At 39.7% G+C, this 26,261-nt stretch overlaps 1 protein-coding gene and 1 long non-coding RNA gene across 2 annotated transcripts; one reads left to right on the forward strand and one right to left on the reverse strand.

Annotated features, from left to right (window-relative positions):
• The first annotated feature begins 6 nt into the window (after positions 1-6).
• LOC140224903 (uncharacterized) lies at positions 7-21,848 on the forward strand. Its single transcript, XR_011900112.1, has 3 exons — positions 7-249; positions 14,580-14,681; positions 21,439-21,848. It is a non-coding gene; the product is annotated as an uncharacterized lncRNA (long non-coding RNA).
• LOC109042021 (alkaline phosphatase) lies at positions 3,270-16,726 on the reverse strand. The gene is made up of 8 exons (XM_019058564.2): positions 16,526-16,726; positions 15,583-15,684; positions 13,263-13,483; positions 11,053-11,212; positions 9,885-10,078; positions 8,212-8,395; positions 5,684-6,142; positions 3,270-3,586 (listed from the first exon to the last, which is right to left on the reverse strand). The coding sequence occupies exons 1-8, from the start codon at positions 16,611-16,613 to the stop codon at positions 3,324-3,326; spliced, it is 1,671 nt and encodes a 556-aa protein (XP_018914109.2). The 5' UTR covers positions 16,614-16,726; the 3' UTR covers positions 3,270-3,323.
• Positions 21,849-26,261: the final 4,413 nt, after the last annotated feature.

The following is a 26,261-nucleotide window of genomic DNA, read 5'->3' on the forward strand; positions in this document are numbered from 1 at the left end:
GGGTCATAAGACAATGTACCTTAATGATCCAGAAGACTCGGTAGGATTGGTGGCCTGTCCAATCATTATATTTCGAATCTTTTTTTTTATTATGTTTTGTTTTCTTTCTGATAATGGATTTTATATCTGTGAAAAGTGTAAATAAATAAATAAAGTCTTTCTCCTTATTTTCAGGGACGCTGGGAATTTTGTCTATTCTGGCCCCAGGTGTGGTAAAATGTGTCAGATGAAACGGAACGTGGCTCAACTGTAAGTACTTTCTCTCCCTGATAAAGTTCTCTTACATAAAAATTTTTATTTTTTTCTGACACGCAGTGAAGGTTGGTATGAAATTTTCCAAATGTATTCTTTAATAGGTTCCAACATTGGTAAGCATATCCACTTGATCAAGTTTTCAACACTATGGAATCGAGCTTTTCAGTGCTTGCAATGAAGAAAGAACCTGAGGAGACTGAAACTGCACCAAGTGGATCAATCTCGTCTCCGTTTTAAAGAGAGATATTTGTCTGGATGAATCAACAGATATATCCATCGAACAGAGCAAATATTTCTCAAGTGAATCAGAAAATGTACTCCCTGTGAAGAGTGAAAATGCGCCGAGTGAATGGGTAGATGTACTTGTCGCAAAAAGAGAATTTGACTGCAAAACTGAAATAACCCATGACCTGGTTAGCCGTATGAGCAATGTTGAATTGCTGAGAGATGGAGAAGTGTCGGCAATAGCTGTGAAAATTGAGAATCAAAACATCGAAAATGAAAATGTAAACCAAGAGAATGAAGATAGTTCTGCACAGAACGAAGTGTTTTCTGACATTAACGAAGGAACTCTCTTTAATGACTCTCAAGGTGGCAGAGACTTACAATCCAGTAAATTCAATGTATCAGTGAAGCTTGTTGATATTTTCTCACTTAATGATCAAAGGCAGGGAAGTGCCCATATAAATTCAAAGCTGTGTCAATGTATTTTTTGCCAACCAATATATGATCATAAGTCTGTGTTGCAACTTTTATCAAGAAACCTTTCATGTCAGAAACAAATAATGTCCACTCAATTAAAACATAAATCATCCTAATCCAATAAGTAATCCATTTAGTCAGATGGTTGTATTTAAACTGTTCTAAATTAATAAGGAACGGTTTTAATTTAAATTTGCGTATCGAATAATTTTATAGCATAACATATAAATGTTTAAAAATTACATGCCTTTATCTATTTTTATGAAAACTTCACGTACGAAATACTTCCCTGCCTCCATTTGCTTATTAGTATTTTTCTCATTATTTTAATGTTTTTAGATTTTCATCAGTGATAGGGTTAGCAGCTAATTCTACGTATAGAATTTTATCCTACTGATGCTTAGGAATGTAAAAATGAAGTCATGGAGTTAGGCTGAGGGGCCCCTAAGATAGAAAATCAAATTGCTGAATACAGCAGTAACAGCAATTTGGGGTCAAAAAGATTGATTTCTAATCGTTGACCCTAAACGCCTTCTAATACACTCGAGGACTGCAGGATGAAATTTCAAGATATCTGCGCTCTAAGTTACAATACAAGTTATGGGAAGAAAAAAAAATATTCTAAGTACCGGCAAACATTAGTTACATATTGCATCAAAGTTTTAATTTTGCAATTTATCATTTTCTAATATTGAAACACATCCAAAAGGTTTCTGCTTGGAATTTTAAGTCTTTTACACACCACTTGAAACTGATTTAACCTCCCTGAGTGTGGTATATGGTTATACATTTTTTTTTTCCCCTCCTTTTTGCCCTCCCTGAAGACCCGATTGCCTGACTCCATCACAAGTATAAAATATCCAAAAACAGATATTCAAGATATTTCCTCTTTCAATGTGTTCCTCTCTGCACTCTAGCTTTAAAATGCTTTGAAAAATAAATCACTAATCTATCTTATTTGACTTGTTCTATTTGTCATGCCATGAATAATGTCCTTGTTAGGTTCATTAGAAAGGAAATACTATTTCTGGCTAATTTATAAAAGCTCCTATCTGCTCAGAGAAACTAATGACACTTATGATGTTACTCAAACAAGTCAGAAATGGCAGTTCCTTCCTACAAAATAGCTATAGCCCGATTAATCACTCTTTTGTAATGCAATGCATTGTAAGAGTTTTAATACTGGGAGGAGGACTTGTACCTAATGAATTCATTTACGCGAATTGTCCGTCACGTCATCTAAAATGGTTGGCAAATAAAAAGCGAGTGCCGAAAATGAAATCCTGTTGTTGGTTTTTTTTTCTTGAAGTAGGTAGGTCGAGAAGGGCCCAAAAAGTGCACAAATTTCAATTGAAGGCAGACAGTTCTCGAATTTTTTTTTTTAGAAGAATCTGTCGGAATTAGCCGGAAAATAATCGACCGTATACCCAAGATGCATTTCTCAACAGAAAAATCGCTTGCGATTTTATCGGGGATAAAATTACCAGGATCATCAACGTCTGAGCGATTATCCTCGATCTTATCGCGATAAAATCTCGATCTTATCGACGAAAATTGATTAAAAATTCATCGAACCAAAAATTGCGATGTGTAGCGATTTAATCACCATACATCGCAATTTTCAATGCGATAATATCTCGATATATTGCCACCAATATAATCACGATAAACAATTGATAAAATAGCTATTTATCACGATCAACAGCAAAAAGTCTGGAAAAAAAAAAAATTAGTCAAGAAGAGAAGGGTACTTAATTTAAGTCATTAGCGAACGAAAGCACCCAAAAAGCATGCACTCAATTTTTTTGGAAGGATGTTAGATAACACTCCGGTAGTGCTTAGCCAACTAATTCACAGTGAAAGTTAGAATATCACTGTCCAAATTGCAAAGTTTCAAAATCTCCACTATTATTTCTTTCATCATGAAAGTCTCTTCATTGTTTTTTACAGAACCAGGCCGGTGGTTTAGTCTTTCCCCAGGCAAATCAACAGAGTTTCGATTTATCTTTTATTTAGGTTCAAATGACTAGATTCCTTTATAAATCTCAATTTGAAGTTAAATTTTCAATATTGAAATAGTTCGATTTGGAAGCTAGGTGTGTGTTAAGTATGAGCCAACAAGGAGCAAAAACAGTGGCGTGGCGTATATTATGCCATGTATCGATTGATCTGCCATTTAAACCTATAGAAAAGGATCGATAAACGGGGTGTTTACAACGGACACCTTAATAATCGATTCTTTACCACAGCTACAAATTGGGAAATATCGATAATCGATTATTAAAACCTCGCCACTGAGCAAAAAACCACAGTTGTTATATATTTTAGTTTAATTTTGCCTTAACTTAAGTATCTATCCTATTAACTTAACTTATCATCACAGATAAAAACACGAATATTGAGCCAAAAACTATAGAAAATAATGACAATTGTAAGGATGAAGTAGATGATGACGTATCGGATGGCAGTATGCTGGCAGCATGAGCCATAACTATTGCAATGTAGTTTTGTTCAAACTGCCTGTCAAGCAGATGAGCCCAGGGCCCAACAGCGTAGACGCCTATATCATCACCACCGTGTGTTTCCCAGACCATCGGAACCATCGCCGAGAATTCGTATTGTGGATTTGCTGAAAAATTAAAAGAAATTACTATATCATTAGTTGCATACTAGTACTGTATCATTAGTTACTATATTATTATTTAATTTAAATTTAAAAAAGCAAGAAGTAGGTAAAATTAAATATTCTTTATGAGGAGATGAATAATCATTTTTAACTTTTAATTTATCAATATGGGTTTTTTCAATATTGATTTTTATTACGATTAAGTAATCACTAGTTAAACTGACAAACAGACATTTTCTGTAGAAGTGGGAGGCGTGTCCAGGAATTGCGCACGCTCATTGTAGTAGCCCACACCCAAATAGCAGTGATCGCGATAAATAGCGATTTTATCGGTGGCAATGTATCGAGATATTATTGCACTAAAAATTTCGCTATATGGCGATTGAATCGCTACACATTTCAATTTTTGATTCGATAAAGTCGCGATCAATTTTCGTCGATGAAAGCGAGAGTAAATCGCCATTTATCGCGATAAATTGCGGGGCGATAAAATCGAGGATAATCGCTCAGATGTTGATGGTCCTAGCGATTTTATCGCCGATAAAATTGCAATATATCCTGATTTTTCCGTTGAAAAATGCTACTTGGGGAGTCAGCTGTTTCTTGGCCAAATGGATTGGCATTGACGCCAATTTATATTTGGATTCTCATGAATTAAATCAATCAATCGTTCAGTGTAAACGTCTGATTTTGGCTTTTATGGACCTTCAATAGCAGCTCCTGAATTTCTCTGTTACAGACAGTCTTGTAGATACCCATTATTATCATACTATTTGGACCGTTTTATGCAGAAAGGAACTAAGCCGCAGCAGCTATTGCCAAATTTAATCAGGCAATTCAGTGTTGCACATGAAAAGGGTTGTGCGGAATTTTGTACTTTCAGTGAACTTTTTACATAGTACGAAGCAAATTCCTTGAAAATTACAAGGAATCCGCACAAACGTAATCTTGTAAAAGATGAAACTGCCCGGCGGGCAAAAGCTGATGTGGCTTAGTTCCTTTCTACTAAACGCGGTTCATTTAGAGGCTTGTCATCTTTTACCCCCCCCCCCCCCCCCCGAATGCCTTTATCTATCATCTGACCTCTAATCAAAGACATTTTTTCCCGAAGTTTAACCAAAAGCAGCGTATTTTAAGAAAAAAAAAAGGTGGTGGGAAGTTCGTCCGAAGGTCAAAGTTTGAAGGGAAAAATCAGGGAATTTGAAGATAAAGAAATTATGGCAACCCTGGAACAGTGAAAAACATTTTCACGAGTGGGTTTGGTCAAAATTTGTAACCACTACCAACCTCAGTTACAATAAAACGAAATTCCCTCTGGGCGATGGTGTGCTTACAACATTTGGTTCTCATGCTGGCAGCAATGACAACCACATCCAAAGTTCTCGACCCACCTCCCAAGGTGGGTTGAAAAGTTGATGGATGAAAACTGTGGCCAAAATTCATCAAGCAGCTAAGTTTAATTCTTGACAGTATCAGAGCGTTTTTCTCCTTTGGTTTGCAACTCTGCCCTAGTAGCAATGGCTCTTAAAAAAATTCTACAAAAAGTTGTCAAAAAAAATGTAAAAACTTGTAAATTTTAAGAGTTCGTAAATTTTAAGTAAAAAAATTCTTTAAATACTCGTTTTAAGAAACCCTTTTGGGGAATTCTTTTAAATAAAAAAATAGTGTTATTTTAATTGAAAGAAAACGTAAAATTTGCGTGAAAAACAACAAACTATATCCTCAATTTTAAGGGCTGCAACTTTTCCTTTTACCCTTTTCTGTTCACCACTTTTTTCTCCTCGTTTTTGCCCGCAGAAAGTTTATGAAAAAAAGAAATAAAATACGTAAATCTTACGTAAAAAATTTACTTAAAATTTTTGTTCAATTTTATGTAAAAAACCCCCAAAAGGGGTTTCCTGGTACGAATATTTTAAGAGTTTTTTTACGTAATTTTCAAATGGGTTTGAAGTAAATCTTAAGTTCTCTTAAAATTTACGAGTTTTTTACAACTTTTCTCAAGAGCCACTGCTACGAGGGTGCCGATCTCGTTGAAGAAATCGAGGAAATCCACTGGCGAAACTTTGCCTTATGAAGGCCCCACGAATGAAAAAAACTCACCGGTTTCGTCGTTGGTGAGATTGTAGCGGGTGTGAGCGACGGGGTCCTCGTACTTGGTCTTGGCGGGTCCGTTGGCGTAGCTGAGCGTGGAGTAGGGCTTCCAGTCCAGGTCGGAGAGCTCGTCCGAGAAGCCGAAGATGGAGTTGCCGCGCTTCGGGTACCCGTTCATCGTGAAGGAGTGCGAGTGGTCCGAGGTCACGACCACGAGAGTGTCCTCCACGCTCGTCATCTTGAGGGCCTTCACGACGGCCTTCTCGAACTCGATCGTCTCGACGAGGGCCTTGTGGGCCAGGTTGTCGTGGTGCGCCAGGTCGATCTTCCCGCCCTCGACGAAGAGGAAGAACCCTTCCGGGTTTCGTTCCAGGATCTGGATGGCCTTCTCCGTCATCTCCTCCAGGCTTGGTTCCTCCGTGTGGTCCGCGTCCACGTAGTAGCTCATGTGGTCCATCCTGAACAGGCCTGGTCACCGGGAAAAATTCCATTACATTTTGCCAGTGGCGTAGACAGAGGGGGGGGGGGGGTCCGAGGGGTCTGGACACTCCCCCCGCCCAAACCTCGTTAATTGTACCCTTTTTAGTGTATTTTTTACTTTTGGAGGGCAGACATATAATAATATTAGAGACGTACATAAAATAATGTAAATTTACCGTCACGTTTTTGAATGGACACCCCCCCCCCCCCTCCCAAGGATTCCTAGCTACGCCACTGCATTTTGCAACAAGGAACCACTATTTTTGATCCATTTTAGAAATATAACATACATATACCATTGGTTTCCCCATGCAGATATTTGCTCTTATGGGAGAGCCAGGGATAGTTGTTCCTTTATGCAAAATGTAATCCAATTCACGTTTAACGAAGTTCTTTGGGAACAGAAACATTTGAATTGCATTCAGCGAAAAGGAACCAGCGCTATTACAGCGTTTTCAAAATCGTGCAAATTCTCCTTTCTTTTAAAAATACTGAATATTTGTACAGTATTCAAATTCACACGTTTATTTTCCCTTTAAAATTACCTATTCAATGGTGGGAAACCAAAACTATTCGTCATTCTGAGAGATTTTTTGATAATTATGAAGAGGCAACATTTTAAAACTTGGGAAATTCTTGGTGAGGCAACTTGCCCTACCTAAAATCGATACTTTTAATGAATTCGAATAGCGGAACAACAGCTAGTGTTGCCAACTTTTAAAGTCGCTACTGATAAGAAACCAAAAGTAACCTAAACGTGCGGCGAATATCCTTTAGTTCGTTTTGTTTTGGGTTACATTGACTAGATCTGTAGGTTGAACACTTGCAGCCTCGTTATAAATCAGGCGCAAGCCGCTAGATTCGAACTGGCTGCACGCCGCGTTAAGGAAAAACGCCGTATGAGCCATCAAGCGGCGTTACCAAATCGTCTTTAGGAAATCACGAATTTTCGGAAGAATTTGTGAATATTTTTCTCCCGATATTTCAGATGATTTTGTTCGCTATTTCACCTAAAGTTCCTGAAAATTTCAAGGGAAAATATTCCTAATTTTTCTCAAAAATAAACATTTTATCGAAGGAAATTTGGCAACTCTCGAATGATCATACGGCGTTTTTCCGTAGCACGGCAGTGCAGTGAATGTTCAATCTGAAGCTCAAAATAAAGCTGCGTAGGATCTAACCCATTACGGTAAAATCGTCGGAGTTTTTCTTAATTTTGCGTTCAAGTCTCCTGGCAATCACGATGACAGCCGAGCTAATGAGGTGTAAGAAACGATAAAAAAAAAGCATTGCGCGACATTTTTTTCAGCTTAAGCCCGTGTCTCGCTCTCAAATGAACTCATCAAATGCAAGATGGCGATTGTTCATCAACATTTGACGGCCCGCCAACTTTTGATAGCGGACACGCGCAAAAACCAGTACACATCTCCGCCATCTTGCATTTGATGAGTTCGTTTGATAAAGATGCACGGGCTATACTGCCGTGCTAAGCAAGAACGCCGTAAATCCATCAAGATTTTCTCGCGTTTTTGGAACTTAACACTTTATAAAATAAAAACTGTTTTACCCATGCACCTCGAATTTTCAGGTTAAGTTCTTGATAGTATTTGCAAAAGAATTCTGTAAAAACATTGTCCCAAGGTACACAAGTTCTTCTGCTATGATACATTGTTTCCAAAAATTTAAAACGGTGTTTACGGCGTTTTTGCATTGCACGGCAGTATAGGCGGATCTAGGAGGAGGCGGGAGGCGGGCATAGAGGGCTTACCCCCCCCCCCTCCCCCCTTTCGTTAGAACAAAAAGGAAGAAACGGAGGAGAGAAGAAGAAAGGCCGGCGCTCATATTTGGTACTTATTCATGAAAAAATTGATTCAAAGCGCATCTAAGATGCTTTCAAATTTCGAAAATTTTCTGGGAAGGCCCCCCGGACCCCCGTTTCACCCTCCTCCGTTCGCGGTGTCTAAATCCGCTTATGTTTTCTAGCGCAGCGGGCTTATCCTGGATTTTGGCCCGAAAAATATGGAAGAAATCACCACATAATCTACATGAATAATTACCGAGTAAGTAATCTGTTTCTGCCGGATTGATCGCCATCAGTCCTGCTCTGTCTTGAACATACGTAGCTTTTTGTCCTGCCTTTCCCTCCTTCCATTTCGTGATGAGGTTCTGCCCATCCGTCCGCGTTCCGTTGAAATCAGTAGCGTTGGTCAGGAAATGTTTGCGTCCTCCACCTAGTAAAACCTAAGACGCAAAAAATATCTAGTTGAGACAAATTTAAGCCCGTAAGCCACGTCCAGTTAGATCCTTACAGTAGAAAAACAAGGGGGAAACGGGAAACAAGGCTAAATTCCACAAAAAAAAAAAAAAAAAAAAAAAAAAAAAAAAAACCGAGACGTTCAGTGTCGATCATTTTCGGTCAACGATGGCGGCATAGATGTGGCTTGTAATCATTTTCCTCAAATTCCGGCCACCACCATGTAGGGATCAGGTTTTGCATCGTTTTTTAAATTAGTATTGTAACATTCCCGACTGAAAATGACTCAGTTTTGAGTTGAAACGTCTCGGTTTTTCTTAAATTGTGTATATTAGCCTCGTTTCCCGTTTTCCCCTCTTGTTTTTCTTCTGTTACCTTTGTCTCAAGCTGCTCTATATAAAGTATCTATGTTAGATCCTTATTTGACAGAGAATTCTGTTAAAAAATTCACCAAGGAAAGGCTCACGTTTCTTAGAAACATCAAAATATGAAACGAAATTTAAAAAAACACCGCAATCGAGGTCCGTGGTTTACGCGTCAATTCATCTAGTACACCGTTTTCATTCATTGTCATCGGCCGAAAATCTCGATAGTGCACAATTGGACTGCATTTTGCAATTTGGAACCATAAATTCTGGCTCTTCTGGAAAAACACTGATGTGCACAGGGAAACTGGCACATACGTTGTTTTTAAACCGGGCTAGAATTTATAGTTCCAAATTAATTGCAAAATGTAGTCCATTTGTCAATGCCAAACGTCTTGATACAACTATTCGTGCTTTGAAGATGTATATGTTGCGTATACGACGATTTGAAGGCGCGCTCGATCTGCAATCTTAACACTACAGTGAAGCGCTTATTTGTCATCAGAAGGTCGCTATGATAAGAAGATATACTACGTGTGAAATGTCGACAACGACCCCCTTCTACCTGGAATCACCGCCGTTTTATTTTGGTTCCCAGTGGTCGCCGTGTTAACCAGTTACTCTTTCTCTAAAGAGACCATGAAATACCGTGTTTTGGGACTTATTTCGCTGTTTGTGATTGAAATTTTTTTTCCAATGGACTAATCGATTTTTGTCTCTATTTTTAAAGGACTTACTCTCTATTGTTAGAAACCATCAAACGCACTATCGGGAGAGTATGGATCCAATCGAAAAATAAAAACATGCGATTGACGTCATTCGATCGACACCAATTCGATCGATTCGCGGGTTTGTCGATCAAACCATGGAGTTTTCAATCAAGTCACGAGATTGTCAATCGATTCACGGGTTTTGTCGACCGATTCATGGAGTTGTGGATCGAGTCACGAATTTTTCGATCGAGTCACTTTGTCGATCGATCCTCGGTTGTCGATCGAATCGGTGTCGTTCGTATCAAGTCGATCGCATGACGCGGACCGGTTCACTTTTTTATTTTTCGAATGATTCATGTGGATCGAATGCGCACCATGATGTGGAATCATGTTCTTACCCGCATATCCTTTCCTGGTGCGTTGTACACAAGTTGGTGTGCGATGTCCTTGGCACTGCAGCCCGCTGGGATGGCCGAATCAGTTTCCCATTCCCTGTCTGCTGAGTGTGCGTAACCACCCGATGGCGATGCATGCGTAATTCTCGTTGTTGTTACGCTTCCTGTCCATTTTCCCGCGTCTTGGGCCCACTGATCTGCGAAAAAAGGTCAAAATTGATGGATTTTTAAATAAAGAACCAGGGTTCTGGCTAAACGAGGGGGTCGAGGGGTCAAGTCGTAGCTCCTCTGACGTAAAGGCGTATCAGCATTCAGCATGAGCCTCGGAAAGCATAGAAGCATTTGGAGATCAGGGCTCACGTGCTAATGGAGATACGCCCTCTAGTCAGAGGAGCGACCAAGTGCCCCTTCGAATCCATTACACTATCCGTTGATAATATCAGGAGGAAACATGTTACGCAGTTCTCTTTCCTTGTCTGCTGGCTCATTGTAGTCTTGCCAAAATCGTGCAACGTTTCCTTTGCTTTTGAAACAACTAAATGCATTTTTATTTTATTTTTTTTTATTTTATTATTTTTTTTCATGAAAGGCGAGGTATCGATAAAGGCAAATTTTAAGCCCTCGCTGAATTTCCTCAACTTCACGATTTTTTTGCTCATCAATTTTTACAATCTGCGTAAGAAAAATGCGTTTTTTCTGCTTACCGCTTCAAAATCAATACTACGGCACAGGTGAACCTGAACCCTTAATTAGCAAGAGAAGTTATTCCACCCAACCCTTCCGCACAAGGCTGCGAGGCTAAAGTCTTTTAGTTTTTTCTGGCAAAAACTGTCAGATTTATGAGGAAACTATTCTGCAAAGGAGGAGTATCGATAAAGGTCACTTTTGGGCCGACCCGAATTTCCTCGACTCAACGATTTTTTGCTCACTGAAGGCCTATTTATACGGAATGCATGGCATGATCTGGTCATTTTTGTCTCTTTTCGGGTCTAATACTGGCTTAAACATGGGTCCGAAGGCCAATTTTGACGAAAAATACGGATCTTCGGCATTCGTTTAGAATGCAGCAAAACTTGAATTTTTCGCCGAAATCGGGCGATTTTCTTCAGTGCGCTTTTCTTCTTTGCTTTAAAAAGCGGATCAATGAAGTTGAAATGAGATTTGGTCTTACTTATTGAAGTGACGTGGTTGGATTCGTTGATAGCGGCTCGACAATCACCCCGCCGCGCGCGACCGTTGAGCCCGACCGTGTAGTAAGCCCCTTTGACGCCGCAATGGTAGGCAGTCGAGGAACATGCCGAATCAGCCACCTGCGTGTCCGTGCAATATGTCTGCCAACAGAAAAAAAATTCAAAGAAATTCACACACTCCGAAATACATATCAAAAGATCTCATTAGAGCACCCCTAGAATTTCATAAGTCTCCCAAATGACATAGTTATTCCTAAATTACGTAACGCTCTAGGGAGAAGGAGGGGGTGGGGGTTGAGGAGAGTGTTACCCCATTTTGCTTTCAGTGTTAAAGGATGAGGGCCTACGTCACAAAGCGTTACAAGAGAGAGGGGGTCAAAAATGCCGGAAAACTGTGTTACGTAATTTAGGAACGGTCCCATGGGGCAACGAAAATATTAAAACAATGTTGCAATTGTTCTGTCATTAAATCGACTTTTTTTTACCGTTGCTCTAGTATTTTTAGAATGAGTGCCAGGAAGAAAACTACGGTGAAACTACTAGACTACTTGTCTCGTTTGTGGTTTCTCAAAATCTCCGTTCTCATTTGGTTTTTTTGAAAGCGAGCAAATCAATATATCATTCCTCGAAGTCTTTACAGAGTTTTCTTCGCACCGAGAAGAAAAATTACGCCAAGAATCGACGTCGAGTAGTTATCCTGTCCAAAAATGAAATATGACAGGAAATCTACAACGTCGCAAACCGAGATCCGTGGTCTGGTGATTTCAATGTCGATGAGTGATTTCCAATGCAGAAGGAAGTTGCAACTTGTTTCATTTTATCACAATAAATTGAGAAAAGAAATGCTCCTTCAATTAGCAGATTGGCAACATACGTACATAACGCGCCTATGCAGTGGAAGCAATTTTACCTTGTTGGTAATGCACCCTATACCACTCGTTTTGTTGCATTGCTGATATAACGATGGCTGAATCCGCAAAATGCGCATCTCCTTTGCAACGTATAAAAAATGTTCTATCATATGATTTAGTTCTCTAGAAAGAAACTGAGCGAAAAAACATCCTTTTAAAATTTTTTACGAGTATATTTGAGAAAGTGAAAAAAATTCGTAGAAAATTGAAAGGAAAAAAAAAACAGCGAGTCGGGGTTTTCCACCAAAATAGAAGAAGCGTAGAATTTTCTATTTAGCGATTGGAGATACACAGTTTTCGATTTTAACCATATCGATATGAGACTCAAAAATCGGATTCTTGGATCTCGACGGAAAACTCTAGCATTATCTTGTGCTTGACAGCGGGCCGATTATTGAAACTACGTCAGCACGACAAGACAAGACATAGCCTTATCTTTACCATGCAATATATCACATTTTGATGTCTTATCGGCCTGATTTAAACTTTCAATAATCGGCCCGCTGGTGTCCGTGTCTGCAAAATTGAAGGCGCCATGGATTCGGGAGAAAAGTTAAAAAATGATGCTCGATTACGTCTCTCCTATCTTCAGTTATGTTGCTCACGCAGTCCTTGAAGCAACTCCACTCATAGACAATCGGAGCCATCACAACTTGGAAAAAGAGGATAGAAAAGGAGCCGCATCGATGACGGCGCAGAGATACAACTATTCGTACTCGGTGGATGTCCGTGTTGCGTCTGCAAAATTGAAGGCGCGATAACGCGTGACGTGAACTCGCAATGCTCCGCTCTGTTCTGCCAACGGCATCTCGCTCATCCGGGAGAGAAGTTAAGGGTCATTCCACACCTAGGTAGTCCAGGGGGAACTCTTTTTTTCCTTCAAATGCGACCCAACAATATTTAGTTTTGGATTCCTTAATACTTCTAGTTTTTGGAAATATATGGGGTTTACCTCCGTTTTGTTTTTTTTCTCGCAACTTTAAAGTGTTTTGTAACGCCGTCGCTCAGCCTCATCTTACGGTAAAAAGAGCGACATTTTGGCAGCACCGTTTTCCGATGTTACTACCAAAACCAAGTTTGAGTTTATGTTTACATTTTTCAAGAAACAGATAACATGTGCATCTATCATCATACATTTATGCACCTATACATTTTGTATCTAATCAATGCGGTTTATCGCATGCCAGTTCGACCACGTCAGTATTGAGCTTGACGAATCACCTTAAATATTTTAATATTTTTCGTTTTTTATAGAAAAACACTCCGATTCGTGTGCTTACCTTGGCCAAGCCAACGCTAGGAAAGTCCTCGAAAACTAGTCTTGTCTCTTCACCGGGTTTGTTGTTTAGCTGGCCCTTGAGGATCCTTGCCGCTGCCACGGTCGGCATTGACATCCCATCGCCCATAAACAGAATCACATTTTTCGCCCGATTCTTGTTCGGTTTCAGACGAAGGTTCATGTCCAAGGTTTTCCGCGCTGAATCCATCCAGTATGATGCGTCTGAAAATATGATTAAGTGCAACTTTAAAGATGTTTCGCTGAGCATCGCTATGTTGTAATGCAGTAGGATCTGACAATTTGGCAACACCGGGTTTTTTCCATTTAAACCTATGTTAGGTAATTGATTCTTGTCGGAGCATCTGGCCCCTCTAAGAATCGATACATTTCCATAGGTTTAAATGGAGGAAATCCGGTGTTACCATATCGCTGGATCCGTCAATAGCCTTTACTAGCTCGGAATATCCGGGAACAAAGTCTGGAAACATACGATGTGAAAAATTTATTCGTAAAATCGAATTTTTATGCATCAAAATGTGATTTCGTCAGTAGACTTTGTGTAATTTTGAAACTTTGAACACACGCTCTCCGAATATGTTCACACTGCCTTCATGCACCTTGTCCTCCACGCCTCTCAAATAATTAATAGCCTTTTTTTACTTTTCATTATTTTCTTTAAATGAAAAATAAATTATCAATATCATCATTAATTTTCACAAAATATTCTATACAGGATGAAGATAGGCCTGTAAACATTCCAATGAACAATTTTCAGATCTCATTGAAATAACATAAAATGAGAAGATTTGCGATGTCACAGATGGAAATGCTCGTTCTCCAACTTTCCGTCATCAAATTCTTCCAACGCCTTGACACCTACAACTATTCGTACTCGGTGAATGTCCGTGTTGCATACACGGGAAACTGAAGGCGCTACGCGCGGTCACGATCACTAAGGTCGCTAAGGGCATCGGGATAATGGGCACTTAGAAACATACATGCTTTGATCATGTCCACACAGATGATATTTATAAAAGAGAAAACGGAGTGAAATTCGTTCCCACTGTAAGTGTGAATATTAAATTGGGGAAAAAAAACCTGTCTTTTCATCGTTTTGCTGGGTTTCCTCCTCATATCATCTGAGGAAAACGTTTTTATCTTCAACTTTTTGCAGAAGCGAAGAGAGCACACGAAGAGGCAATGAAGTAGAGGTCGTTATCCTCTATGTAAGAGTATAAATATGAAAATGAAAATGGTCATTTTCCATCTTTTCAATTAGTATTCTCATCGAAATATTACTATCTTAAATTGTTTGCAGGAGCCTCTCAATGGTACTTGAATTGTTTCAGTCTTTAATCCAGTGCAATTTTGATACACATTACAAAATCTGACGCAAGATAGAAGGAGCGGACTATTACATGTAAATATTATTAGTCTGCATGCAGGCACAGATTACTTTCCTCTCATGACTAATTTCTTAATAAGACATTGTGAAAGAACATGCTTACCAGCCATTTTCTGGTCGCAGCTTTACGGTTATCGAAGCTTCTGAAATTTCGGAAGGCCGTAGTTTATATAAGTTGTCAGAATCGAAAAGTGAGCATTTCAAGTGAGGTGTTTCAAAATATATTCGGCCCTTGTACTTATTTGCGATTTCATCGCAATTTTATAAACGACAATTTCTCGCACTTTTGCTCTGTTATCGAACAAAAAATCGTGATGATTTGAGATTAAGTTTCGCTTTAATCGAATTCAATTTTATAGAGATTACGCATTGCGACAATATTGGGGATAATCGCTCCGATGTTTATAATCCTACCAATTAATCGCAAAGAAATACCAACCCAATTTCAAAATATCACGATTTTTCCGTCGAAAAATGCTACTCAAGTACGGAGCGGAATCTACTCTTTTTGCAGAGTGTCACGCGCTTTTATGGTACTAATTTCACTTCGCATCTTCACTGCTATGCTAAGGAAGAACGCCGTATGAACATTCGAGAGTTGCCAAATTTCCCCGGATAAAACATGTATTTTTGACGAAATTTGTCTATATTTTTCCTTAAATTTTCAGATATTTTAAAATAAATCGCGAACAAAATAGTCTGAAAAATCAGAAGAAAAATATTAAAAATTTCCCCAATGAATTCGTATTTTATCAGAGGAAATTTGGCAACGCCTGGAGGTTAATACGGCGTTCTTCCTTAGCATGCAGTATATCACTCGGGGTTTTTGGGTGCCGTTTAGACTTAGGCACCGAATTTTACTCCTCGATTTTTAACAGCGTATAGTGCACGGAAAAACAAGGTGTTTGTCACTCACCCAATTCTTCAGGCGGTGTTAGAGGAACTTGGCCCATGAGCCCATCTTTCTGGCCGAACCCGACCGATGGCATCGAAGAACCCGACTGAAATCTCGCACGGTCTGAAATCAAGAGGCACATTTAATTTCGTGCCAAGTAATCATGAGGGGTTTTATTTACCAAAGCATAATTTACCCTATTTTCTACACAATGAGTTCAAAGCACTTTTTACAGGGATTTTCGATTTTTTTTTCACGAAGGATTTATCGTCACCTTCCGGCCAAAATATCACAAGCGCCATGCGACGTTTAAAAATTTCCGCCGCCATTTTATTTTTTTACAGAGAAATTGTTGGTTGAATCTGTTTGAAAATTGCTCTGAATTTAATCGGCAGCACAAAGAAAATTCAGTAAAATTTGCGGACAGCTTCGTTGAACAATTTCTCTTAAAAAAAAAAATAAAACGGCGGCGGACATCTTTAAACTTCGCACGGCGCTTGTGGTATATGGCCGGAAGGTGACAATATGTGGTAGCAACGACGAGTAAAACTTTTAAAAACTCGTTTTGAAAACAAGCAAGTCCTGAAAAAGCTATGAAAATTGCGAGGAGGAACGCTCTTTTAAGGTACATTTTTTAGGATATTTATGAGAAGTAAAACTTAAGGAATTATATTACGGATAATGTCTGTGAAGTTTTGTAGAACCAATTTTCAACATTTAAAATGTTTAAATGAAGTGTAAAACAGCTCTTACAAACTATACGGTACCCCTTTGGAATCCGTTTACGCGCATTTTACTAGACTTAAATTTTAATTAAAAAATTACCAATAAGAGATTCTCTCCTTGTGAACTTTAACAGTTTTAACAATTTTGAAGAAAGTGCTCTTCAACAGCAGTGGTTAACAGGGAAAATTAAATAGCGCATGTTCGTGTAAATACTCAAAGATGCAGTTAGGGAAGCTACCTGTGCTGTCGTGTCCATGCGGCGAGCTAAATTCAACGGACAGACACCACGAAAGGAGGAGAACTGTCAGACGTCCGAAAAATGTCATGATGAAATCGGTTGCGGGTTCGGTCGGAAGACAGAACAGGCACACACAAACGTATACGTTCGGCGAACGCTCAAGCACTACAACTAATTAATGGGAAACTGGGATGGATCTAGAGAACGCTTCCCAGATTGGGATCAAGAGGAGTCACTTGAGAATGAGATAACTGTTGCTTTGATTCATAAAGCCGAAAGTTGAGCCATAACCGAAAGTTGAGCCATAACCGAAAGTCGATTAGTTTACTTTCGCCCAACTTTCATCTGCGGCTCTTTTTCCTTTTCCAGGAATTCCTGCATGTCTAATCTTAAACGCTAAACACCGTGGAATTTTTTAATTTGGGAGACATGGTTTCAAGTCGTAGAGTGATCATGTTTTACCCATGTAAAATCGATTAGGCACATTGTATGCAGATTGAGCAAAGTGGCACCATTGGCGTGGCGTGAATCACGATAAATCGATTGTTATGCCATTTAAACCTATAGAAAAGGATCGATAAACAGGGTGTTCGCAACGAACACCTTAATAATATATTCTTTATCATAGCTTCAAATGGGGAAATATCGATATATATCGAAGCACGCCGCGCCACCGAGTGACACGAGTATCTTGTTGATTCAAGTGCGAGGATCAAGACTTGAAAAGAGAAAGATTTAGAGAAAGAAAACAAAGTATTGAGCTTTTACCCGATTCGGTGGCAATGAAACTATGTGAAGCTCAGCCATGTTTGACAATAAAACAGTGTTAATCAGTATTATATGTTTATTTAAAAATTGCTTGTATATGTTTACAATAGGTTACTTTGTTTCCTTTCAATTATGAGTAGCTAAAAAAAAATCCTGGAACCAGGAATTGACTTGATAAGGATTCAGCCCAGATGCTTTCAAAGATCCAGATATTACGTAAAGAATCGCTCCTTAGGTATGTCAAATTACCAAGACTTAGAAACTTTTCAAAATTGATTAAGTAAATTAATAATTTACATTCAAAAACTACTAATACTATTATATTACGTATTATTCCCATAACTTTAGTTAAGGTTTTTAACACGAATCATTTACATAGCGTTATGTAATGAAAGTATTTTTGAAACTATCCTGGCTCAATTCTTATCAAGCCAATGAAAAACATTTATGCAAAAATATAATGAATACTGGTAATTCTTGTTTTAATGGTTTTACTGATAATCAAGGGGTCCTAAGCCTATCGATTAAAGTGTGCTGCGGCGGCGCCTGAAAATCACCGAAAACTTTTAGTATGGGCTCGCGCAACTATTTTACCACCGAGAGTATAAAATTGCATATCCAACGAAATGAAGGGACTTAAGGGTATAATATTTCGCGCCGTTCAAAATCTCGCTGAAATCCCTAGGAGAGATCGAGTTCGTAAAGATTGGGTGCGTCGATCATGCAAGTCGAAAATGACATCAAGTTCGACGTCATTGCCAAACAGCTTGACTGGCACGAGTATGTTAACAGGATGACGGAAGAGAGGCTGCCGAAGAAGATACTTGATTGGGTTCCTCCTGGGAGGAGACGAAGAGGACGCCCAGTGAGAGGGTGGCGACAGGGGGTTTTATATAAAAGGAGGGTGTGCCAACTCCCTGACGGGTTGTGGGAGGACCGGGTACTGTGGCGGTTAGGAGTCGCAAAGCGCCAGAGAGCGCTACGGAAGCGACTCCCATGAATGTAAATGGTTTCAGATGTTGGGGCACCTCTTGAAAAGAATCGTATGCCATTACTAATACTACTACCACTCTGCTTACATGCGCTATACTGCAAAATTATCTAATTTACGTTCCAAAGCCCTAATCTGGCACTTGAAGTCAGTGGCGAGGGGTGAATGATCCATTTTCGATATTTTCTCATTCGAGGCTATGGTAAAGAATCAGTTATTCAGGTGTTCGGGGAACACCCTGTCTATCGATCTTTTTCCATAGGTTTAAATGACAGATCATCAATCGATATCTCGCAAAGCACACCTCGCCACTGCTCGAGGCATAGATTTTCACGCGGATGGCGGAGCTCGTCAATCTTAGGCGACTGGTTCGTTGGGCATTGAGTCCGAATCCAAAGCGTAAATTAAAACCCTTGAACCTGGATCCACTCGAGAGGGATTATGCATCGAGTGTTTAAAATAGGAAGGCGACAGACTTTGAAACTTTGACACATCGGGAGACCTGCATCGTACGATGTTACATTTTTCCTCGTCCAATGATCGCTTAATAGAAGTGGGAGCTTAGACCTGTGATGTCAGGAGTCTCCAAGCACTTCACTTATTAAACGTGAGGCATGTCGATTGCAACACAATTGTACGTATTTCTGCCAAGCGGAACTATGTGCATTATGACGTGATCCATGTCACGCATATATTCTTATGGGTCTCATGGCTCATGGCTTAATGCACATAGTTCCGTTCGATAGAAATACGTCCAATTGATATCCCCGAGAGAAGCTTTCAGACGTTTACTTTGTTCTTCCATAGAGCAGTGATTTTGGAATCTGCGATCAGAAGTGCTGGGACGTTGAAAGTGGGTGCTGCATGGGAAAAAGCTCACTCAATATGTAGATAGCGTTGAGCGCACCGATTATCATTGGGCGTTTTTAATAAGAACCTATCCGTTGACGGAAGAATTCAGGTTTTTGGTCATTGGAGGCAAGGTTTGATGGAGTTCTATGTAAAAAAAAAAACTCTTCAAAACAAAAGATTGAAATTTAAATACCCTTGACGGTGGCATTGAGTAGATAGAACGTTCTTCCTTCGCAGGCTCGGACTGGCCGTATGGCCAATCTGCCATTGGCAGATACGCCCCCTTGGCGCGCCCCTCTGACAGATAGCAGAATAAGAAGAGAAAAAAAATTACGACCGAGAATATATGCGGAAAATTTCTTAGATGACCGGAAGAAAAGAGAGTTAGGAGTGAAGAGAGGTGCTTTTACGCATGGTAGTGGTGAACAGAGCGGTTCAAGAACTACTTTCTGAAGCGTGAACACTATTCTGTGAAATTTGCCCCCATTTGTTGACATACAGGAGCTTTATCATCCCCCTCCTTCATTTGCTAAGTGTAACTCCCTTTCAAGCAATGGTCGGTTCGATTCTCAGACCATACGCGCCCTTTATAGACCTTTTGAGAGACTTTTAAACATATTTCTTCCTTTTCAAAAGGACTATTGATTTGGACACACCATCCCTGGTAAAAATTGGCAGTAGAATCTGTGTTCCAAAATACCATAGACCTACAGCCGGCTGTAAGATTTCTAATAGCTTCTATAGCCGGCATCACAATTTCTTATAGCCTTTTATAGCCGATGGCGATTAAGCAACAGCCTGGCGATAAAGTGTATGCTAAACGTTAACGTTGCTAATTACGGATGCTAGGACTTAGTGAGTTTTTGGACTACCGCTCTCTTTTTGGGCCGCAGTATCTTGATTTAATTTGCGAGGAAAGCTCCGTACTTTTGAAGGATGCCTGCCATTCCTAGTATGTTGGAGTGCCTTCAATTTCGTATGATACTGTGCACTACCTCTGGTGTGAAATAGTTGCTTCAAGCGCCGCGGTACGCTGCGGCGCGGCGCGGCGAGCGGGCAGCCAGCGCGAAACGCGCATTGGCGCCTACAAACCTAACAGGGATACTTCACGCATTGCGCAATGCGTGAAGTATCCCTGTTAGGTTTGTAGCTGGCGCCAGTGCGCCGCCGCTCCGCTTTGTGTTAGGCTCTAATAATTAATCTCGCGGAGTCAGCGTTTTTCAACTCATGACTTTGAAATGTTTGCACACTCTGTATGGATTATTCTCATTTTAATTGATGAAAAAAAATATGTAGTAAAGGAAACTATAATGTGCGTTTTGTAAATATTAAGGCGATTCCGTACAAAATTAAGGATTTACAAAGCAGAAGAATTTCTACTCAATTTCTTTTAGCCTTTTATAGCCGATGGCGAAAAAGCAACAGCCAGGCGATAAAGTGTAAAGTCCGGTGATACGAACTAGGTATAGCCCGGCTGTATAATTTTTTCCACTATCTACTGCAGTCAGCTATATTATTTTCTATCGCCCTCTTCAGTCGGCTATAAGAACTCCTATGGTATTTTGAAACGCAGCTCCTATCGCCAACTTTTACCAGGGATAGCATATCTCAGGCAAACTTTACCTTAATTTATCTCGAAATTCAGAAATAAGAGACATCTAAAGTGTAAACGCGATACAACTATTCACGTAAGATGGATGTTCGCATTGCATACAGGGAAATAATTAAATTGCTGATTTCAATTAAATTGCTAAAAAAAAAAGTGGCTGCAATATTTCAACGTAGATTTCACAACACAAAAATGCTCCTTCAACCACCCCCGCCGTTAAATTAGCTTACAATAGTAGTTAAAGTAGCATTTTTGTGTTTTGAAATCTACGTTGAAATATTGCAGTCATTTTTTTAGCAGTTGAATTGTTAAATCAGAAATTTAATTTTTTCAGTGATGAAAAATGTAAGACGTGATGGCGTGAGTCGTGAACTCGCAATGCTCTGCTCTATGCTACTAGTTTGAAGCATCATTACGAATAAGACAAACGGAAACAAACACAATATGGAAAAAGAGGGAGGGAAAGGATGCGCGTTTACGACGGCGCAGAGATACAACTATTCGTACTTGATGGACGTCCGTGCTGCATCTGAAAAATTGAAGGCGCGATGACGCGAAGCGCGAGCTCTCAATGCTCTGCTATACGCTGCCAACGAGCTGTCGCTCGGATTCGGGAGGAAAGTTAAAAAGAGGCCCGAATACGTCTTTCCTGTCCTCGGCTGTGTTGATAATCGTTCTTTCTTCTTTTTTCAGGTTCTTGTCTGATTCGTTTTTCGGCTGGATTTGCAGACCCACGTCTTAAACTCGTGTAAACCGTAGCACTGACTCGGTTCTTTTGGAAATAATGGTGATTGGATGCGTCTAGTGGTTTTAATATTTTAGGTTTTCTTTAATTTCAGATGTCTGTCGGTCACATCAATATGTTTAATTTTGCTATTTTTACTCTGTACGATTAATAAACTTTGAACCTGAAAATAGTGTAAACGTGTGCTTTGTCAAAGTTTCCTGAACCCATCTCCACATAGGGGATGCCCTGCCAGGAAATATCACATTACGCCCCTTTAACTAGCCAAGGGTCTATGCCCCTCAGATCCGAGCCAGCCCGACCCTGTTCCCTCGAAATTGTTTCGATCGCGGCCATAATGCTAAACTTGCTTCTAGCGTGATATGCATATTTAGCAAATGAGTTACTTACCCAACTCCATTACCTCATATGTGTCTTTTTTCCACTTATGTATACATAAGTGGAAAAAAGACACATATGAAGTAATGGAGTTTAATGAAGTTTTTGAGCTGTTTTTTCTAAATGCTCCGCGCATCCGGTTTCTCGATCCCCAAAGAGCAAAAAGTGATGAAAAATTGTAATAAGTTTGCGATAGTACAATTTAATCAAATTGTAATATTTTCACATAATTTGGTAAATGCGTGCCGATTTTGAACGATCAATGAAATGAATGCAACAGGCAAGAAAGGAGGGAAATTTGCAATTCAAAAAAGGGCCTGTCAAAGAAAAAGCTGGGGGGGGGGGGAGGCCTGCCCCACAGCTGTCGACATTTTCAAATTGATTGTATGGTGCCAGGCTTCACATTTGCAGTTTATTAATTGTAAAAATTCATATATTATTCTGTAGATTCTTTCAGAACTCTCCGACTTCCCAAGTCAATTAAAACAAGTAACAAAACAAATGAGCAAACAATACAGTTCCCACGAAACAGCGTAGAACACCGTGCGTGGACATCAAAATGCCTTCAAATAAGTGTGTATGCAACTCAGAGTTACTTCAAAGTTTAATAAGTTGCTGATATCCTCTACATGAAGGCGTTTTCGACGCGGCCCGTCATCAAACGAGCCAGCAAGAGTGTAGTGCAGCTTTCGTTAGAGCTGGAGCCGCTTTCGCTTATGTACTTCACAAATTTTTATCTTATCTTTTTTTAAACTGACTGCCTCGCAGTCTAACCCTTTGAAAGGCTTCGCGTCTCATGGGCGTTATGCGTTACACGTTACTCCTATGATTTTACATGGACGTATTTCTGCCAAACGGAGTTAGAGGCGTGTGGGAAATATGGGGTGTGCTCGTGGTGAGCTGCATAAAGAACAATGTAAAAGTGGTCGTGATTCCTCTTAGGGAAATGGAAAAGCGGGATTTTACATTACCTAAAGCAAACGGAACTAAGCGTCAATTGGATTTCATTTTGCAAAAAAGAACCAAGAGCATTCCAATGTTATGTTAAGATTGTGTACCTATCTTATATTCATTCAATGAAATTACTGAAATCATGCAAAAAATTAAATTTACAAATTTAATTTTCGCCTTTAAGTTATAGTTGATTGGGAGTAAAGATAAAATTAGTTTAGATAGTCTGTGTATATTTGCAAGGCAAACAAAGTTGCACAATCTTAGCAACATTGGAATGCTCTTGGTTCCTTGTTGCAAAATACAATGCAATTATTGTATGCTGACTCATGACTCATGAGCCGTGGGCAAGTTAGTGACAAGAGCGAGACCTCGTGAGTTAAAGACTGGAATCACTGATCGGATCATCGTTTCCGTCGCCGCCGCTGACGTCACTGGAGCTTTATAGGGTCGTTCATTCTTACGGCTCGGAGAACTAACGAGCATACCCCGTCTTTCCCACCTGTATCTGGTAGCGTTTGGGAGAAATTCGCTCATATTATAGATTAACATGATACTTTTTCATAACTATTTGTAGAATACTGGTGACCACATTTTTTTGTTTGTTCCTTATATCTACGGCGTAAGTCCGCAATCACATATCTCGTTTGCGGTGTCTGAGAATCTCTGCCTCAATGTATTCTTTAAAAGGAGAGCGAATTGCCATCATTCCTTGAAGTTTATGCAGAATTATCTCCGAACAGAGAATAAAAATTACGGCAGTTTTAAAGAATTACCGTCGAGTAGTTTTCTGTTTTAACAAATAAAGTAGGTATGACAGGAAGTCTGCGACGTCGCAAAACGAGTTATGTGATTGCCGACTTACACCGTCGATATGTTCCAGGACAATGCAGATCTAATATTTGACGAACTATCGGGACGGATTTACAACAATAATTCAGATACCTAATCAATAGGTGCGTTCCGATAGCCGAAATAAATAGTAAGAAATTATCCAGAGTTCCTGGTTTAGATAGTATAAGTGAGGAATCTAGCCGTCAATTAATTGGAATTCACATTTATCAATATTGTAAAGAAGAGGCTGAAAAATAAGCTTTAATCATTAATCACCATTTATAATTCCGCAAGCCTTTTCTTTGCATCAAAATTCAGATTTGGTTCAAAATTTAAAGTCGTAAATTTGGATTGTTTCTCATGGAAGAGATAAATTAATAACGGAAAATTTGCAACGTCGCGATGGAGATACGTGGTTTCGCACTTCAGTCAGTGTGATACGGACATCCATCAAGTTTAAAAAATGCATCAAGTCCCCGTCAACGCCGACCAACACGTTTGTCGATCGAATCAACTACAGGTATCATGCGTAGGAGGTCAAAACGCCTTCAATTTTTTGAACGCAATACGGTCATCCGTCGAGGTTGTATAGTTGTATCAAGGCGCCGTAGCAAACGCGTCCCATTGTTTATCGTTACATACGAATATAAGTTGAGAGAGGCCAGTCATAATGCCTTCAATTTTATACATACATATTTTTGGGCAAAATGAGAGACGACGTTTGTTGCCGCCGCGCACCAGTAAAAAAAAAAAAAAAAATTCTGTCAAGAAACCGCATGTGCACGACGACTCACTCATGAGTTGACGGCAGGTCGCTGCACTACTAGCGAATCCTGTAGGCATTACGGCGAATCAAGCAACCGCGCCGCGGCCGCGCTCTGTCAGAGAAGCCGCGAAGCCGTTTTATCTCTAGAACTCTGACTGTACAACAGGTGCACGACGACTCGGTACTCATGAGTTGTCTGACCGCTCGACTTCCTAGCTTTAATAGAAACTTGAATCTAAGTTTTTCTTAATTTTACATTCACAAATCGCCACGGTAACATTGTAAAAATCAGTGGAAAAGAAAAAACCAACTTTAGAAGTTTATTCTTCTGTATGTTTATGCGGATAAAGTCAAAGACAACCTACTGAAGGAAGTATTGATTCCGTTGTTTCTGAAATCTCTCTTCACGAAAACTTTTCACCGTTTTTTCGCCCACCATGGCGAATAAAACAGATCACGTCAATTAAAACTGGGGAAAAGGTTGAAACACCTTTTTTCCGCCCCTCCTTTTTTCCTGGAATCTTTCTCGCGAAAGTTTATTCAGGGTTTTTTTTTCGCTCACCACGACGAATGAAAATCACGTCAATTAAAAATCACGTCAATTAAAACTGGGGAAAAGGTTGAAACACCTTTTTCCGCCCCTAATTTTTCCTGGAATCTTTCTCGCGAAAGTTTATTCAGGGTTTTTTTCGCTCACCATGGCGAATAAAAATCACGTCAATCTAAAAACTAGGAAAGATTAGTATAGCACTTTGAAGTTGAAACACCTTCTCCACTCACCGAATGCTCTCTTCACGCAAGTGTTTTGAGTTTTCTTCGCTCACTATGGCGAATAAAAAAAGAACCTAAATAAATTTGCATTGATCCAAATAAAATCTCAAATAAAAAATTAGTGCACCTCAAAATTTTACCTCCGCTTTATTTCCCCTTAAAGAAAATTAAAATCCTTCTAAAATTACGAAACAAAATTATTCAGGATTAAATTAAACCAGCTTCCGCATTTATGCGAGCACCAATAACTAAGCGCGCTACTATCTATGTAGCTCCTCCCTTCATTTTTACTGGCTCTCAGTTAACATCCGCTTCCCGCGCAAAAATTAATCGCGAGCGGGAAATATGAACGAGGGAAAAAACCATTTTTTTGAATTTTCCCGCGCGAACACCACTCCTCATTGGCTCGCTGCGTAGTCGAAGCTCCGCCGAGCAAAATTCCAGGAGCCAATGAAATCATTCCTGCCTTGACCGTGCTTGCACGCAGAGCTCGCCGCTCCACTTCCACTAGCCATCCTCCCGCCTTTTCTTTGCATCAAAATTCAGATTTGGTTCAAAATTTAAAGTCGTAAATTTGGATTGTTTCTCATGGAAGAGATAAATTAATAACGGAAAATTTGCAACATCGCGATGGAGATACGTGGTTTCGCACTTCAGTCAGTGCGATACGGACATCCATCAAGTTTAAAAAATGCATCAAGTCCCCGTCAACGCCGACCAACGCGTTTGTCGATCGAATCAACTACAGGTATTATGCGTAGGAGGTCAAAACGCCTTCAATTTTTTGAACGCAATACGGACATCCTTCGAGGTTGTATAGTTGTATCAAGGCGCCGTAGCAAACGCGTCCCATTGTTTATCGTTACATACGAATATAAGTTGAGAGAGGCCAGTCATAATGCCTTCAATTTTATACATACATATTTTTGGGCAAAATGAGAGACGACGTTTCTCCTTTTGCGACGTTGCAGACTTCCTCTGAAATTTTATTTTTCTTTCGAGAAGCTGGTCAACATAAAACTTTAATTCTCCACGATTTTTCGTATTCGATAGCAGAAGATTTTTCTCAAA

The sequence above is a fragment of the Bemisia tabaci genome, chromosome 6 (genome assembly GCF_918797505.1).
Source record: "Bemisia tabaci chromosome 6, PGI_BMITA_v3".
NCBI classification, from domain to species: Eukaryota; Metazoa; Arthropoda; class Insecta; order Hemiptera; family Aleyrodidae; genus Bemisia; species Bemisia tabaci.

Bases quoted from the DNA above. Each gene is read 5' to 3' on its own strand.
- LOC109042021 (XM_019058564.2), bottom strand. From the start codon at position 16,613: ATGACATTTTTCGGACGTCTGACAGTTCTCCTCCTTTCGTGGTGTCTG. The intron at 8,396-9,884 runs GTAAGAACATGA...TTTGCGTCTTAG, and splicing joins CACCAGGAAAGGATATGCGG to GTTTTACTAGGTGGAGGACG. The intron at 3,587-5,683 runs GTGAGTTTTTTT...TTAATTTTTCAG, and splicing joins TCTCACCAACGACGAAACCG to CAAATCCACAATACGAATTC.